Source organism: Vidua macroura, chromosome 3 (assembly GCF_024509145.1).
Source record: "Vidua macroura isolate BioBank_ID:100142 chromosome 3, ASM2450914v1, whole genome shotgun sequence".
Taxonomy (NCBI): Eukaryota; Metazoa; Chordata; class Aves; order Passeriformes; family Viduidae; genus Vidua; species Vidua macroura.
This window is the reverse complement of record NC_071573.1, coordinates 48,102,266-48,119,929: the sequence shown is the minus strand read 5'-3', so window position 1 is coordinate 48,119,929 and position 17,664 is coordinate 48,102,266. Positions and strand designations below refer to the sequence as shown.

At 36.3% G+C, this 17,664-nt stretch overlaps 1 protein-coding gene across 5 annotated transcripts in view; it reads right to left on the bottom strand.

Annotated features, from left to right (window-relative positions):
- Positions 1–17,664, bottom strand: part of WDR64 (WD repeat domain 64) — a 66,829-nt gene continuing 49,165 nt past the window's right edge. For 3 of the 5 annotated variants that reach the window (XM_053973729.1, XM_053973730.1, XM_053973728.1), the window contains 13 exons: positions 16,800–16,976; positions 15,766–15,896; positions 14,444–14,521; positions 12,652–12,742; positions 11,169–11,211; positions 9,761–9,891; positions 8,208–8,313; positions 6,503–6,564; positions 5,994–6,103; positions 5,015–5,200; positions 1,788–1,887; positions 1,137–1,211; positions 237–955 (listed from right to left, as the gene is read on the bottom strand). In XM_053973729.1, the coding sequence (XP_053829704.1) occupies positions 794–955; positions 1,137–1,211; positions 1,788–1,887; positions 5,015–5,200; positions 5,994–6,103; positions 6,503–6,564; positions 8,208–8,313; positions 9,761–9,891; positions 11,169–11,211; positions 12,652–12,742; positions 14,444–14,521; positions 15,766–15,896; positions 16,800–16,976 (1,452 nt within the window). In that variant the 3' untranslated portion in view covers positions 237–793. Of the gene's footprint in view, positions 196–236; positions 956–1,136; positions 1,212–1,787; positions 1,888–5,014; positions 5,201–5,993; positions 6,104–6,502; positions 6,565–8,207; positions 8,314–9,760; positions 9,895–11,168; positions 11,212–12,651; positions 12,743–14,443; positions 14,522–15,765; positions 15,897–16,799; positions 16,977–17,664 lie in introns of those variants that run through there. The other 2 variants (XM_053973731.1, XM_053973732.1) reach the window with 2 other exon arrangements.

Sequence of the window (17,664 nt, the reverse complement as noted above, 5' to 3'; positions counted from 1 at the left end):
TTCTACTTAATAATGAAATAGATTTAAAAGTAATTGAAAAGAAAAACAGAGAAAAAATAACAAAAGAAATCTGCTAATCCACTTAAATGAAGAATTGAAACTACATTTATGTGTCTTGTCTCAAGTCTTCAATGGAATCTGGATCCTTTTCCCGTCCCTTGTGACCGGACTTCTCAGCTTTGATCCTTTGAAGACCTTTAAAAAATTTCAAGAACTAATTAACACACTAAGGTGAATAGACCAGATTGATAGCATTTTGTAACAGGACAGACAAAAAATATTTTTTTATGCACATAGCTTACAGAAAAGTCTGATTTAATTTTGTTGTAAATCCACTGCAATGCCATTGGCTTCAGAGTATTTTATTTTCTTTTTCAGGAAGAAAATGAAACACAGATTTCCAAAGTACATTAACAGTCAGAAAAGTAGCATATGTGCCAACCATTTGAACACTGTGCTCCTGAGTTTTTTCTGACATGCTGTAATGCTGCATGTACAAGGTTTAGGTCATATGTATTGGACTGCAGAGCTGGAATGCAGAGCTGGAATGCAAAGTATCCTATTATCCCATCTAACAGGTCATGTAGGATCTAACTCTGATCCAAGTCAGTTCTCTAGGCACCCTCAACAGAAAGGTATCAGCACCTTTGCTAGGGGTGATTAATTTCATCCTATGATATGTGGGATAGACAAGCCTGTGGAATATTCTGATCTTGCTCCATAGAAGAAAAATCTAAGAAGCTTTGCTAGTCAACTTGCAATAGATCAGATCATTAATACCCATAAAATAGTACTACCTTAAAATACTCAAAGCTTTGGACAGATGGGTATCAGTAGGTTTGGGGCTGGTTAAAAGAATCCAGTCTGAGCAAAACATTACTGACATGAGGTTGAACAGGAATAAACATCTGCAATACTCACTGTTTGGTATGCTCACTTCAATTGGATTCTCAAGCTTCCACCAAAGTTGGAGTTGGAGTTGGATAGGTAGTAATGCAAATCATGTTAGAAAATTAAATTGAAAAGCAGACAATTAACAGCAGAATGTCAGAGTATGTCACTGTAATAAAGTACAAGTGCTAATGGCTTCTGAGGTATGAACACCACCACAAAAGGTAGAAAACACTTGTGCTTACCTCATAGATCGGAAGAAACCCAAACACTGCACCAGCCTCTTTGCTTACAAACTCAAAAGTTTCCAAAGGTTGGAGCTGACCAAGGGAAGCCAAAGTCAGTGCATTAGTAGCTGAAGACAAAAGGTAATGAAGACATTCTTACTACAACTGCAAGAAAAGTTTTATATTCCCATGACTTTTAAGGTTAAAGCCAGGTAAAGATGGAAGAGCTTCCCTGATATTCAATTAGAGTTGTAGAAAGTATATGTAATGAAATCTAACTCTCCTGGCTTCTGATTTCATAGGAACCCTGAAAGAACTATTGTATGCAACAAGGAATTCACTGTTATTCTATTATTTTCACACTTCCTTAGAGTAAACTTAAGATATTTAGGTTTTCTGATGAACCAAGGAAGGTTCTAGGGTTTCTTTTATATGTTTAAACCAGTTAATCAGTTTGTGCTACCTTCTAAACTGAAATTTGGAAATGTGAAAAATGAGAATGAAAACCACAGAGATTTCTTAGATCCCTCTGTTTTTGCATTTTTGTCTAGCTTGTCCATTGAATGAGAAAGATATGTAGGGTTATTTATGGATAATTTTAAAATGAGAAATACAGTTTAATTTCCTATATGTTGCACAAAACATAAATTTGTCATATAAATTAGCTACCTTTTCAGGAGCCAGAGCTCTGAAAAAGTTGAAGCCATGAACTGCTTCCTCATGTCCAGCATTTTCTAAATCTGAAGGTGATCCGGTCAGTGACTTCAACCTGTATGTACAAGACAGAAAAAATCTGACGTTCCTATCAAAATGACAGTTATGAACACAATATTCATATATGACTCCAAAATGAAATTATTTTGAACTAGGCTCCAAAATGAAATTATTTTGAAGTATAAGTGATTTCATATATCTTCAAAATATAATTTATATTAGGACCTTCATAGGTGTCATGGAGTGCTTCACTAATATTTTGTCAATCCATATATGGCTGTCACCTGTAGAAGGCGGGAAATCTTAATATAAACACCATTTACAAGAGTCATGTGCTAACTCTCTGGTAATGGCTTTTCAGCATTTCTTTAAGTTCTGACTAGAACACCTAAATGTGACTTTCACAACAAAGGTGTCCTCTGCCACCATGGCCAGGTGCACTGTTTGCTGGGTAAAAAATGACTGGATGGCCAGGCCCAGAGAGTGGTGGTGAATGGAATTAAATCCAGCTGGCACTCAGTCACAAGTGGTGCTCTCCAGGGCTTACTGATGGACCCAGTTCTGTTTAATATCTTTATTAATGATCTGGAGGAGGTAAGTTCGCAGATCACAGGAAGTTGGATGGGAACATTGATCTGCTGGACAGTGGAAAACCTCTGTAGAGGGACCTGGACAGGCTGGACTAATGGGCCAAGGCCAATGGTATGAGGTTCAACAAGGCCAGGTGCCAGGTCCTGCCCTTGGGTCACAACAACCCCTGATAGTGCTTTAGGCTGGGGCAGAGTGGCTGGAAATCTGCCTCGTGGAAAAGGGCCTGGAGGCACTGATCCACAGTGGCTGAACATGAGTCAGCTGTGCCCAGGTGGCCAAAAAGGACAATGGCACATAGTCACTAGCTCAGCTGGCTAAAGCATAGTGCTCATAATGCTAAAGCTGTGAGCTTGATCCCTGTAAAGGTCATTCACTTAGGAATTGGACTTGATGATCCTTGTGGGTCCCTTCCAACCCAGAATATTCTGGGATATTCAATCTGTGATATACAAATAGTGCAGCCAGCAGGACTATGGGTGATTGTCCTCCTATACTTGGCACTGGTAAGGGCACACTTCAAGTGCTGTGTCCAGTTCTGGGCACCTCAATTCAGGAAGAATGTTGAGGTACTGGAGTGAGTCCAGAGAAGGGCAACAGAAGTGGTGAAGGATTGAGAGGATAAGTCCTATGAGGAGCAGATGGGAGAGCTGAAGTTGTCTAGCCTGGAGAAAAGGAGGCTCAGGGGAGACCTTATTGAGATCTACAAGGGCCTGAAAGGAGGCTGTAGCCAGGTGGGGGTTGGCCTCTTTTCCCAGATGACAACAGGACAAGAGTCTCAAGTTCCACCAGAGGATATTTAGATTAGATATCAGGAAAAGTTTGTTTGCTGAAAGGGTAATTCAGCAAGTTTGTTTGCTGAAAGGGTAACCAGGGAGATGGTGGAGTCACTGTTTCTGAAAGTGTTCAAAAGGCATCTGGATGTAGCACTTGAGGGATATGGTTTAGAAGTGAATATGGTGGTCCTTGGTTAATGGTTGGACGCAATGATCTTAGAAATATTTTCCAACCTTAATGGTTCTATGATTCAATGAATATATATCTGTAAATAACACTTATAACATGATTTGTTAATTGAGATCCTAAACTGTTATCTTGTGATGAATATCATATGAGTTATCCAATAAATGAATTATACTAGCATGACAAAGATAAGTGACTTATCCCAAGACAATTGTCTGCATCCTGCAAAGTACAAAGCCTAGCATCCATAAGTAACACAGCCTTTTGGATGATGGTTGGCTAGCTCTCCATTACAATATTTGGTACAGTTAATCCAGAGGAACCAAGTCACTCTTAAGGTGACAGCACACAAAGTTTGTAGAAGGATAAGACTGAAACTTTCTATTGCACAGAGTGTGGCTGCTTTTTTTCTCCAGTTCTCTACACAGTTAAGAATTTCCTATTTTCTTGCTCTTTGTTTAGTTAATGTGTTTAAATATATGATAGCCATTCTCCTTTACTGAAATATTTGAAGAAACCTCAAAAAGTTGTCATAGTTTGACACAGGCATGTAATTTATGGAAAGTTTCTTTCAGGTTAGCTGACTCAATGATAGTATCTTTGGTTCCAGAGGTTTCAAACTGGCTACTGACTATTCAGAGGAACTACAGGGGTCCTTCAAACACAGCCAAGCACTTCTCTGTATTGATGAGTTACTGTTCTAACTGCAGTGACACCACTCATATTAGTAAAAACTCCACAGAATAATAATTATTAGCAGGATACCAAATTAAATGGGGTAACAGTAAAGCATCTTAGAGATTTTCCACTGTCCCAAATTGCTGTGCTTGAAAGGCAGCCTAAGAATGGACATGGTATATGAAAACTTACCACTAAACAATGCATGACATTTTAAGTCCTAAATAATTTTTTTCCATATTTGGACTCCTTTGTTACTTAAGACACTGTGTGTATTGCCTTTGAAGATGCCCTCTTTGATATTTCTGTTCACTTGGTTAATCCACTAATTAATGAACCAGAGTGTTCCAGGACTAGAAATATGTACTTAAACTAACAGGCCAAGGCGCTCTGACTGGACCTGTAATTAATCCATCTCCCTTAAGAATTCTACCTAGAAGAAAAGTTTAACACTGCTATTGAACACACATTTATGCCAGTTTCAGAATGCCATGATCTGTGATTCCTCTACCCATGTATGTGAATGTATCCATAACATCCCAGCAAGTTTAAGATGACCATTTCTCAAACTGAAAGGTTAAATTTGGTTTATTCTTCTAGAAGGATTTGTGTTTTGCTCAGAACTATTCACATTAAGCTGTTCAGGCAACAGGCTGCTAACATGAACAGCATATATAATATACAACCTCTAATTAGACTAAAAGCTGAGACAATTATCTAGTCATCACTATTACTGAGTTCAAACCTTGAACGTCACCTAATCCTGACTGTCACGAAGTCATAAAAAGGAAAAGATTTACCCATACTGGGCCAGAAACCATCTTTAAAAAGATTTTTCTGAATAACAAATAGTACTTTTTTCCCCCCTGACTTTCAGATGAAAGATGTTTTTAAAGCATATTTTCAAAACTGTTCCCCCAGTCATACATGTATGTAAACGTATGAGATCTTACTTGTCTCTGTCCAGCATGAGAGGATATATAACCTTCTTCTTTTCCATATGTTTGCTCTCCTCTTTAATTATAGCAGAAAAATCATTAACATCAGAAGGCAAAATCAACCGACTGGTATCTGTTAATTCAAACTTCCTGGCCTGTCCAAAGTAACCAAAATAATATCCAGTCCTGGCATGCCAAAGCCTATAGACATAGTAGAAGCAGTGCAAAAGGACAGAAAAGAAAAGTGGATATTTTTAGAAGTGCAACAGAAGTGAGATAGTATTTGTGTACATTATCAAATTCTGCAGCACTGTTCTACAGTTCAGTGTGCTAGTCATAAAAAACATCAGTGAGATTGTTTTTATAATTTAAATCATTTGAGAGTGAAAAAAATTCAGAAGGTTGTTGTAAAAAGCAGAAAAAAAACCCACTTCATGTTTGTATTTACGAAAATGAAGAGTAAATGTACCAAAATCCTGAGTTGTTCCTGCAGTAAAGTCCACCACCAGAGCAGGATCTACACAAAACTTCTGCATTTAATACTTCCAAAAAACCAAGAGAAACCCCTTCAAAGTCACTTGTTAGCTGAGAAGGAATTATAGTTGTCTATGAAGTATCTTCAAGCTTCCATGGTCTAATTGCATACACATTGATTAGATGCCATGCTTAGGATCCATGTCAATTTAACAAGTACTGAAAGCTAAAATAGGATTAAAACAGTAGATAATTTAAAAAATTATGTAGCCATTACCTATGTGTAAAAGTAAAGCAAGGGCTGAAAGAAAATGACAGTCTGCAAAAGATCTAACTTCTGGAGAAGTGTTACGTTAAAACCAGCTCTTTTGGGTGCAGAACAGAAAATGCACGGAGGGCATTTTATTTAAGTGCACTTTATTTAAAGTTCTAGCCTATATACAAGTGCAGCAAGAAAAGGAACTTCGAAGATAGCTCAACTGATTTGCCACAGCAGTAAGAAGTATTAGTCATTTTATACCTGACTGAACCATCAATGGATGCTGTCACTACCACATTTTTCTCCTCTTCAATAAATAAGTCAACCACTTCAGCAGCATGTGCCCTCCAGCAGAGCTCCTCCTTTATTTCCTGAGGGGAAAAAGGCAACATAACCACATTTGAGGTAGTTCTGTACCCGACCATGGTTGCTAGCTTAGTGGATTTATCAGCATGTCTTTCTGAAAATTAGAAGAGATGAAAAAAATAATCCCTTCATGAAACAGCCTGCAAATGGCATAAGGTAGAAACATCACCCAGGGGACATGGATAAATTCATTCTTAATATACCTTCTTTGAATATAATGAAATAATGCTAACACCATTTTACTTATGTTTTTTTTTCCCCACAGCATCAAGTTATTATTTAAAGCACAAAACACCATCTTTATATGCAGAAAACATTTTTACCCCTGTAGAGCTCTGCATTATTTTTTTTCTGTTTGTCTGGGTATACCATTCAAAAAGAAGGTCTTAAAGATAATTCCTTACATTTTTTCTATTTCGTGAATCTTCTAAGAATGAGGTCATGTTCCAGCGAAAAATATATCCCTCTGTTGCAGAAAGGAGAAAGCAAAACACCAGTAAGTTTCTTTAGTGCTATACCTTCACTTGCTCCTGCTGTTTACTCTCAGTAGACTCTGGGCAGAATGAAGCAGAGAACACAGTTCAGTTCATTTACAGTGAATATAACTATCTTATTGTCAAGCTCAGAGTAGAAATAATGGACTGTTCATTCATATGCAAAGACACACATATGCAAGTTTTGAACAATGTGCCATTAACTGGATAGGTTTGAAATGGAAGATAAAGCTTTTTCTTTAAATTATGAGTGAAAAACAAGAGTTATCTTGTCAAGAGAGTTGTCTATTGCACAGCCGAGGTATGAGAGCTTCCTGGGGATTACACTGGTTTTCAATCCTGGTAAAATGGACAAAGCTTAATTAATTGTATACATAATGAATGCTTAATGTTTAACAACCTTTTAGTGCACTCATGTGAAACTAGAATCAAATAACCACTTTCCTTATCACCCACAACTTCTCTGTTTCCTGCCTAGGCTCCCCCTCTCCTGATGAAGTTGCCTCCTACTCATTTCTACTACAAGACAAAGGAATATTTTGCGTAATTCCAACTTTCATACCAGTCACATCTGATTTCTAGGGCTGTACATTTGCAAGCAAGGGAGGAGGTAGGCAGAGAAGCTGACCTTTTTATAACAAGGAGAAATCTGTAGAGGGGAAGGGAAATTGGTAGCAGCACTGCAGATAAAAGAGAAGAGTGTGGAAAGCATGAAAAGCAAATACACAGTGACACAAACACAAAAAGGCAAAGGGAGAGTATCAAATGAGTAGGCAGTAGAGTGGATGCTTTTCCACAATTAATTGAAATCTTGTTCAGTACATGCTGCCTTTCTGAACTCATTTACTCATTTGAATCAGAGAGGAGTGGAAACTCATCATCATTTTCAGTATAAAAGTCAAATTATTGCTCAATTTTGAAACAAAAGGAGAAAAATCCCTTGCTCCATCCAATATCTGACCACATAGAAGCAGGAAGCTGGCAGAAAACTTTCTAATATGTATTTTAAAAGAAAAGTGACACATTATGACAGACACAGAAATGGAAAATTGCCAGGGTGATTCCAAAGGTTTGAAGAACAATCACACAGCAGATAAACTTTTGAACATTCTGCCAAATGAAAGCCAGACTTCATGTGCAATTAAAGGTCCAGCAATGAGCTGCTAGTATTGACAAGTGCTTTTCCTATATAGCTGTGTACTGCTGGAGCCATTACTACGCACTCCACATCAGTGTTTGAATCACAGCTCTTGGTACAGCCCAAGTTGCAACTTTTTATTTACTATTATTGCCATGGAACTGAAATTTTTGCTCGTAATCTTTGCTCTTGGGATCAATATCACAATTTAGATGGAAAGTATATTCAGGGCATGTGAATGAAGAAAATTTTAATGTCTTTTATGAAAACAATTCTACTGATAACATGATAATACTAAACTTTAATCTACTATCCTTTTATAAAACAAAACATTTTTACAATTATTTAATTATAGCTTTGATGGAGAAAACCTGACAGCACTTGGATCATCACTTCCACATTTCTGGCACATTTACACTATGATATTTTCTTGTCCTACTGACTGTCCTGAACAAAATGACTAACATGTTTACTCACCTTTACTGCCTGTGAAAAGAATTTTAGTGAAGATGTCTGTACACAGTACTGTCAGAGGACCTGAGGGATGTCCTGAAAATGGCAGAAGTTCTTTCATCAAGTTTCCCTAAAACAAACAAACAAACAAACTCCCACATATTTATCTTATGATACCTACACTGAAAACATTAACTCATCAGAATCTGAGTGCCATTTATTTTATACATTCAATGTTACTGAGCTCATATCTTTTCAGAAAACTGCAAAGAAGGTAAATTCCTAAATCTACCAAATGATGAAGATAGTTGTGTATCCTTCTGGATTGCTGTCTCTTGTATGTTGAAAGGACAAGCTCTTTGATTTTTCAGGCAAGTCAGTCTACTTGTACCTACCCCTACTTCACCACTTACCCCTCATTTGCTATGGAATAACATTAGAATGCCCCTCATTTGCTACTGAAATGTTTTTTGCTGCAAATGGGCCCATAATGTCTCCTTCACCAACTTGTTCTCTTTTTCAAGTTAGCACCAGCAGACTTTCTCCATTATTGCCTCTTCAGGACTGGGAGGGTGTGAGGGAGAATGTCTTGCTGACAAGGAGATTCTTATTTTATCATCCATGTAATGATGATGACAATCAGTTCAGTGACGACACCACTGGCATATGAATTTGGAGATTCCTGTAGGAATCTAAGCACACTAATATATCAACTGTGAAGAATACAAAACCCAACGAAGCTCACACCTACTATACTTGGATACATTTATCATCATTTTCTATTTTGCATAAAACATATGCTAAGTTACCTCACTATCTTTCTGAAAAATTCTTCCCATGACTTGCTTTAGCTGGGATTCCTGTTAAAGCCTTACATGGCTGACTTTTTATGATCAATGTCTGCTACAATGAGCAATATTACCAATCAACCAATCATATCATGGTACTTTCCCTTCTTGCTGTATTTACTCTGTGTATCTTATTTAGAGTAACATGATGCCTGGAAAAGTCTTATAGATCTGAGGTGATATGACAAATAAGCCTTTGCCATTTCAAGCCCATAACAGTAGTTATTTTACCTTCCACCTTGAATCCTTGTATACTCCTATTTGAAAGTCAGAATTACTAGTGATAAGTATCTGCCAAACACTTCGATGTTATGTTATGTGTTAGGACACTATTCTCTCCTGGTTTGTTACCCTCCTAGTGCTAGCTGACGTGTACAATTTTCCAGACATATTTAGCCTCTTCTTAGAGTAGGACACTCTACCTTGCCTATCATCCTTTTTTAGAAGGTAAATGTTGTGGGTGAAAAATCAAATTCTAGACTTTCACATAAATTTAGAGTCAGTTTGTTATAATTACTTCAAATCATATTTCCTTGTTTTCCACTTGCCATTAAGCCCTGCTGCAATTACTAAAGCAGAACTCATTTGTGTCCATAGAAGAAACTGATAACCAAAAGATGCAATAAATATTTGCTTCTGCAATTGCTAGTTAAAGAGAAATTTTCCAAAGATTAGTGGCATTATCTTCTCAATGTTCCAGCTCCTTCCCAAACACATTCAGTTAGCTACCTGAATACTCCATAGGCGGATACAGCTACTTTCATGAGCAGAAGCCAGTAGAGGTGATAGTCCTGCTCTAGCCTTCAACAACTGTTCATTCATCTTTGGATTTTGGGTGTCCGTACACCTAGTTGTTTCTTCTGCTTTGGAACACAAATGATCATATATTTTCTCAAAAGGTTTTAGTATTGCTTTTCAATGCACAGAAATTACATAACATGAGAAAAAGAATTACATTTGAAAATAAAACCCATCATCAAGGTGGTGTTACTCTAAAAACATTAGAGTTATAGATGAAGATAACTGAAAAGAAATGGGAACAATCTCCACTATCTTAGCTAAACCAGCCAGAACTATTGCTCAGTGATGTAGGGGAACATTATTTAGAAGAGAGCCATAGATTTTACAGGAATGGCAAGCACAAGTGAGAGTGGAGGAGGAGTGCAGGACAGTGGTCATCAGGACAGCTACCAGGCAAATGTGCAGCCTCTGCATGAGGCTTCTAGAGATAACAATGAATTCAGCAATGAAATTTAATAACGAGATGACACTTAAAAATTCTGGAATCATAGATTTCTATACTCATTTCTCCAATTGAAAACTTTTGCTAAGCGCAAGGAGATGGTCACAGAGACCCATTCTGAGTTTCTGCTGTGACTTTTCCAGAGCTGGAGATGCTGGCAGGACCTTCATAGACATTCAGTGGATGCAAGACCTAACATCAGTGTATATTTCACTGGGCAACTACAAGGTTTAGGAATATTCTGGTTTTAGGGCATGCTTTTTTCCCCAAATAAATGGATCTTAAATCCATATTGCAGATGATCAAATTTCTTATTATTGGGAAATTCTGCTTTCCAGCAGAGGATTTCTAAGGGATTCAGAAGAACCTCTAGAGGATTTATTTCTTGCAAATTCACCAACTCATTTGCACAGCTTTAACTCTTAGGACTAGGCTCTCCCTTGATTATGATTTTTTAAGGACACACACCATAGTGAAGAATTTTCTTTCTAAAAATTCACCTAGTTTCAAAGCTTTTGTCTGTGAGGCCATTTACTGATGCTTGACTCAAGTTGGCTCTTGCTATACTATTTCAATAATTCATTGCTTGAATATTTATGTAGAAGAAAAGTGTGTATAGCTGACATTCCCAAACTCTGGAAGTGTTATCATGTCAACTTAGAGAAAAAAAAACCAATTAAGGTCTTGCATATCCCGCATCCTGGTCTGGCTTTTGGGAAATAACTGCAAATCAGGAGAGAGAAGAAGATGATGAGATCTGTCATTCACATACCAAAGGTATCCCAATTATTCTAAACAAAGTTTGCCAGACAAGCTGACAAACTCAGTTTCTACAATAATCTGAGCAGAACTCGTGGATCAACATCAAAAAGAATGAAAAACATCTTTCTGTACCTGTTTTTATTTCAGTATTAATTTCATAATTTTCTGCATTTTTCTAAAAGAAAGGAATAAAATGTAAGAGAATTAGGAAGTGGAATTTGATTGTAACGACAGAACAGTTCATTAGTTGAAATTATTGTAAGAACTTATTTTTTTAGTTGGATTATTCAAATATTCCTCCAATTTTCACTGAGTATAAACAAGAAACACTTTATTTGAAGAGAATAAACAGATGAACAAATCAAAACCAAAATTAATAGGAATTAAGGAGCATGTTAAATGTAAATTTAGCTGAATAGCCTTAGTTTCTTAAGATAAGCAAAGTCAGTCACAATCGTAAATGTAACCTTTGAGATCTCTCTGAGAATGTCATTCAGAACACGCATATAGTCTTGTTACTGCCTTGAGCAAAAATTAACAAAGTTTATAAATACATTTATACATATATAAACATTTAATCATGTCTGCATTTTCAGTCAGGGAATTTTCAGAAATCCTCATTTGTGCCTTGCCACACAGGCTTCTGAGGATCCCCAAGGCTGACAGTAATCAGTATACTGATGTCAGAAATTGCCAAGTCAAATAAGGCAGGGAAAACTCTGCGGCCTCAAGTGTTTGAGGTATCTCAGAAGAGGACAAGTCACTTAAAACTTATCCTATACATTTATATGTAAGGCTCGATGTATGTAACTTTCAGGGATCTTTTTAAAGGCTGTTATTCTAATGAGGACACAGCACAGTGTGTTGGATGCTTTAGTTTGTAGATGGCAATTAAGACAGAGTTTGCTTGGGAATCCATCTAAGTGCCATGTTCTGCTGAAACAACATGCTGGTAAGAATCTGAGAGGTAGAAGGATTTTCCTCTTTTTGCCTACTTACTTTTTATTGCTCTGCAAGTATGGCATGTCCTTCTGGCATAGAAGGCCAAAATGTGTCACAAAACCCTTGACATTATCCTTAGCAAAAACATACAAATTGAGACACTAATACAGTGATGGTAAAAAAAAAAAAAAAAAAAAAAAAAAAAAGATGCTTTCATTTGAAAGAATGTAAGAATGTATCCAAGCAAGTGTGGCTGCAATGTTGAAGTGGTTCTGCTCTTATTCACGTACTTAATAATTTTTCTATTTTATCTTCCCCCTTGAATCCTTGTATACTCCTATTTGAAAGTCAGAATTGCTAGTGATAAGTATCTGCCAAACACTTTGACAGTTAGCTATTCCATGTGTCACAGAACCAGCTGGCTAACAAAGGATTCTTAATGCACCATGACAGTCAGTTTAACAAAGCTAAACAAAGCTTTGTTAATTCTTCATAATTCTTCATAATTCTTCATAATTCTTAATTCTTAATTTCTTCATAATTCTTGATATTTAGTTTTGTGGATGGTGTTAGGGAGGCATTTTAGTAAGTTACAGTATTTTAAAATCAAAACCAAAAAGAAAACAGAAATTTGTTTTGAATGCCACCAAATCCATCAAACCACCATACCTACCTCATGTAGGTCCAAAGAACTCCCGTTATGCTCTGCAATGGCACTGGCATCACTCCTCACAGAAGGAGTAGGGGACAGGGAACTTCTTTTCCTGTGTGAAAGAAATTATTGAAGATCACTGACATTCTTGAAGATACTATTTGATACCTGGAAATCAACATCACCCAGCATTAAAAAACATAATAAAATAGTACTTAAACTGACTAGACTGATTAGACTAAGAGTTATTTGTTTTATATATTTTTTAAAGTAACTAGGCAATACTTGCGTATTACACAGCCAACCTCTCCTGGCAGGAGTTTTGAGCTAATGAAATCCATAGTAATTGAAAAGTAACATTGGCATTCTTCCTTAAGGCATGAAAGGGAAAAATTAACTGCCTGCCAATGGCTTTTTCCCTTTCATTTTACCCAGTACTTTCTCTGCAAATAGTTTTCAATAAATCACAAAAACTTACTTTAAAATTGTTATGAAAACTCTCAATAATGCGGTTTTGTGGAAAAAAATAATGGCAAAAAATGGATGTGATCTTCAATGGTTTTGTTTCTGAGTCATGAAAAATTCTTACTGTGTTAATAAGTGGTTCTTGCCACATAACACACTAATGTCACTGCTTCTCTGCTTTTGGCAAGAGTATCTGAATAATTGGGATAGTTAGAAAGAATGCAGCTGGGGTAATCCACTTAAATTATCAGGTGGCCATAACTTTGCAATTTTCACTGTTTGATTTTACAGATTTGCTATCATGTTTGAACATTTTTGTGTGTGTGTATGATCACAGTCAAATTTACCCAGGTATCTTCCCAGTAAATACAAAACATCCTAAGACTGTATGATTTTCCAAGTTATTTTAGGATTCTCCTGTTTAATAATAGTAAATCCTGTAAATAATAGTAAAAGCTTATCTTAATTTATAAAAAAAATCTATTCATGAATTTTAATCACTCCTTTTTTTTTAAATTTAGCTAGGATTTCTTAAACTAATCATTAAGTTATCATGTAGTTATAAAAAGAGAATTTATCTTCAATTAAGTAGCGCTGATATCAAGTAGCATAAGCTACTTGAAGATTTTAAAGCAACATAAGACCATAAACCAGCTTTATGGTTCACATGAGCAAAAACACTGTCTAATTGCTTAATTGCCTAATTGCTAAAAACTTAAAGCTGCATAAGTACTTAAGCCATACTGAATCCTTTTGGCTACCATTGCCTTTGCATATCCATTGGAACACAAGTGTTTCTGAAGTGATGTACAGGTGCAATGCCTTTCTTTCAAAATGAGCTTATTTGGCTAAAATTCTCTTATTCTTCCAACACGACCAACCTGTGGAAGCATCTAGCTTGTTTTAAGAGGAATCTTGTGGCTACACGCTTTGATGTGCTTTCCTCTTTGCTGAGAGTATCTAAATGCAGGAGGATTTTATCAGGTTAAAAATAAAGAAAAAGCCTGCTGCCACACAATTATCTCATAGAGATAGAAGTTATGGTACACTGGAAAACTGATACTGGGCAAAAGCTACCTTCTGTTGAATTCTTCAACATATTTGAGACTTAGGAGACCATTTAGAGGAAAAAGGGAGAGCTGACTGGAAAAAAATACGTATATTGTTTGACAAACATTATGGAAGTTTAAGACTGGGAAAGTTAATTAATTGTATGGACCTGAATTGATTAAATACAAATACAATCTCAATTCAAATAATCTATCTTGGAGAAACATTACATAATTTTACTACAACAAAATTCCAAGTGACTGTGCCTATCCCCAGGGAAGATAAAATGCACAGTTACCTGGAAGAGGAAACACTATGTACAAGAAATAATATGGCATTGACTCCAGAGCCCTGGTTGTCTTCAGTAGTTTTATGCCTGAAAACAAAGATATTTGTACAGGATATGTCAGATAGGTTGTGTATTTTTCCAGAAAATGTTTCACATTTAACTTGTAATTAAAAAAATTTAAACTTTTAATTTCCCAGAATGCATGCCACCTGAAGTTTTAGACAGTTTTTCGGAATCTGTTAATCAGTTATGATGGTTTAATGTCAGTGGTCAAGACATACAGAATGTGCAGGAAAAACAGGTACCTAATGGAATGATGAAAATTTCATTCAGCCAAGTATTTTCTTGAGGATTAGTATTTAAGAGGAAAGTGAAGTAACTTAATTAACTAAGTTAATGTTAGCAATGTTCCTTCTTCCTGGCACTCAAACAGAAATGTCAACCCTGTGTAAAGCACTCTACTATCATTGCCTTTCCTGTCTTCCATGCATCAATATGAATTAGCTGACTCATATATGGGGAAGCAAATATAAAGAAAGAGCCACTGTCTGAACTGCAGTAAAGTTTTGATTATTTTCCATGGTGCAGAAAACTCATCTCACTTTCTCACAAACCTGCCAATTTTACACATGAAGGATGAAGTGAAACGCTTGATTAGGATAGTTAAACACTTATTTTGTATGGTCCTAAAAGACATGTATTCCTTCACTAACAGAGGAATACTGCTATGCTGCTCCAGTCAGTCTAACCAGACATATTGTCATGGTTCAGTTTACTGAGGTAGCAGCTTAATGGGGATAAGAATATCTGGAAGAATATCTATGAACACTCTTTATCTCTTTCTCTGAAAGATCTTTACTCTCAAACCTCCAAAATCGCATCAGGTTTCTCCTCATTGAATGTGACTTTTAGTCTTCTAGGTATGGACAGTGATTGAGATACTGATAATGTAGAATTTCTGCAATTATCATCTGAAGTAACATTACTTCCAAATGTCCTCCCAAACACAAAACTTCCAAAATAAGGATGATTCTACAGCTCTGTAGCAGCCTCTAGTCAATGACTAGAGTGATTTATATAGTGAGTTTCCTTCAGTAGCAGTGCTGAGTTACGTTAAAACATTATTTTTAATTACATCATCCCTTCTCCAAGTCACTCTCCTATCACTTCTCCTACCTGCAATGTCAGGACTAGCTAGCAAAGTAATTTGAAGTGGGAGGGAGGAGGGCCCACATAAATTGCTACTTTTATATTTGGGCATATTTCTACTATGCCATTTGAAAAGTTTGTATGACATACTGGAGATCAAAAGGCATGAAAGTAATACTTACAGGCATTTCACAGAGGCAGATTCAAAATCCCACAAATTTATTTCACCATTTGCATTTCCTGTAGCTATCAATCTGCCTCCTTCTACTTTTAAAACATCAAAACACCTAATATCCACAGATGATAAAAAAGTCTACAAAGAAGATTAAAAGAAAAAATTGAGTAGGACTAGACTGTGAAATATTTTAACTGTTAATCTAACAAAATGCCTAAAATGACAGCATCTAGTGCATATGGGATGCTATTTTAATACGATTGTATTTGAACTACATAGAAACACCAGAGGAAACAGGCAGTGAAAGTATTGGGAAACTCCCTGCTGCAGAGGACAGGGGCATCCAACCTGACCTGCTTTTTACAGCACAGTTGCAATTTGAGCATGTGAAAATAGATGTAAGGGCTGAAGATTAATCAAAAGTGGGTATCTGTGGAGATATTCTAATCAAGTTAAAGGAAGAAGTCTGAACAGAGATGTAATGACCTTTCCATAAACATCATCCACACCTGTTAGTGAAATTTTACAAGACAGAACTTAAGTGTTGTGGACTATTCCAGGTAAATTGAAACATAAATTTGACATTTTATTTTACAGAAGCAGTAAGAGGAGAAAATGGAATCACTGTGATGATGAATCACTGTGATACTGAGCTTGATCTTTACATGCCACTAGCTATAAGAGGAAAGACACCTCATTTCTAGAGGTGTTTATGTGAGAACCTCAACTTACTATATTGTACAGGAATGTGAAGTTTATGTTCAGAGCAACTCCTTAATTATGGTGATAACCATGCAATTGACTTCTAGGAAGATACAGCCCTTAGAAACAGTCACTTTCTTACATGATTTATTCTGTGTATTTATTTCAGTGTACAGTAAAGTTTAGAATCAGAGAATGTGTAAGTTTGTAAGGGACCACAGTGTGGAATAATTATTTGGTTGTTTTCCTGTTGCTAAAACATGAAATCTTTGTGAGCACAGTAAACATTTTACTTTCTAATCTTCTATAAATGTTGTGAAACTTTGAAGTGTTTCTCACCTCTGTATCATTTTTCATGCAACTGGTATTACATAGAAGCCGAATCTCTGGGAAAAAATCTTGTGTTTTTAAGGAGGCAGGCTTCAGAGACAGATACACAACTGGATTCCTTCGTGGAAATGGCACTATCTCAGGAAGCACCCATGTGACATATAGATCTCTTTGAGCTGAGTCACCCTATTAAAATAACTGACTTAATGAAAGAGGAAGGAAAGGATTTCTCTATTCATAAAGAATTATAGCAAGTGTGTATCAAAATCTTGTTTTCTTTGACAAGTTACAAAAACTGTTACAGGTATTAACTAGCATATGCCTAAACTGCAAACTGAAGTTTCATCTAGACATATTCCAGCTCCCCTTAAATTACCTGCTGTTACATTAGAAGCTGCGCAGCTGTGGAATTCAGAGCTATTGATTGTACTCATTTTAACTACCCTTTAAAGGAAGTTGTCTCCTTAGTTTTAGCTGCTTATTTCACAAATGTTGTTACTCTCAATTTCATATCTACCAAAACATTCACCAAAATGATGGTTGTTCCAGTTGTGTGAGAAGAGAAGCTACAGCTCAGCTAAAGCCCTGAATCTCTGATTCCTCCCCATAACGCCTAGAGGCAGCTGGGAGTTACTTTGATGCTTTTCCATCTATAACAAATTCACTCCAGTATCTAGTTCCTGCTCTAACATTGACATTTCTGTCCATTTTGAGAAGTGTTACTGAAATCAGCTCCTTAGGTTTGCTACTGTTTTCACAGATGTATAGAGCTGAAGAATGAAGCAATAATTAAGATTTTAGTAAATCTTATGCTATTGAGTTAATCAAACAAGAAATATCTTTAGGAAAGGACTAAAAATTGAGAGATCTATAG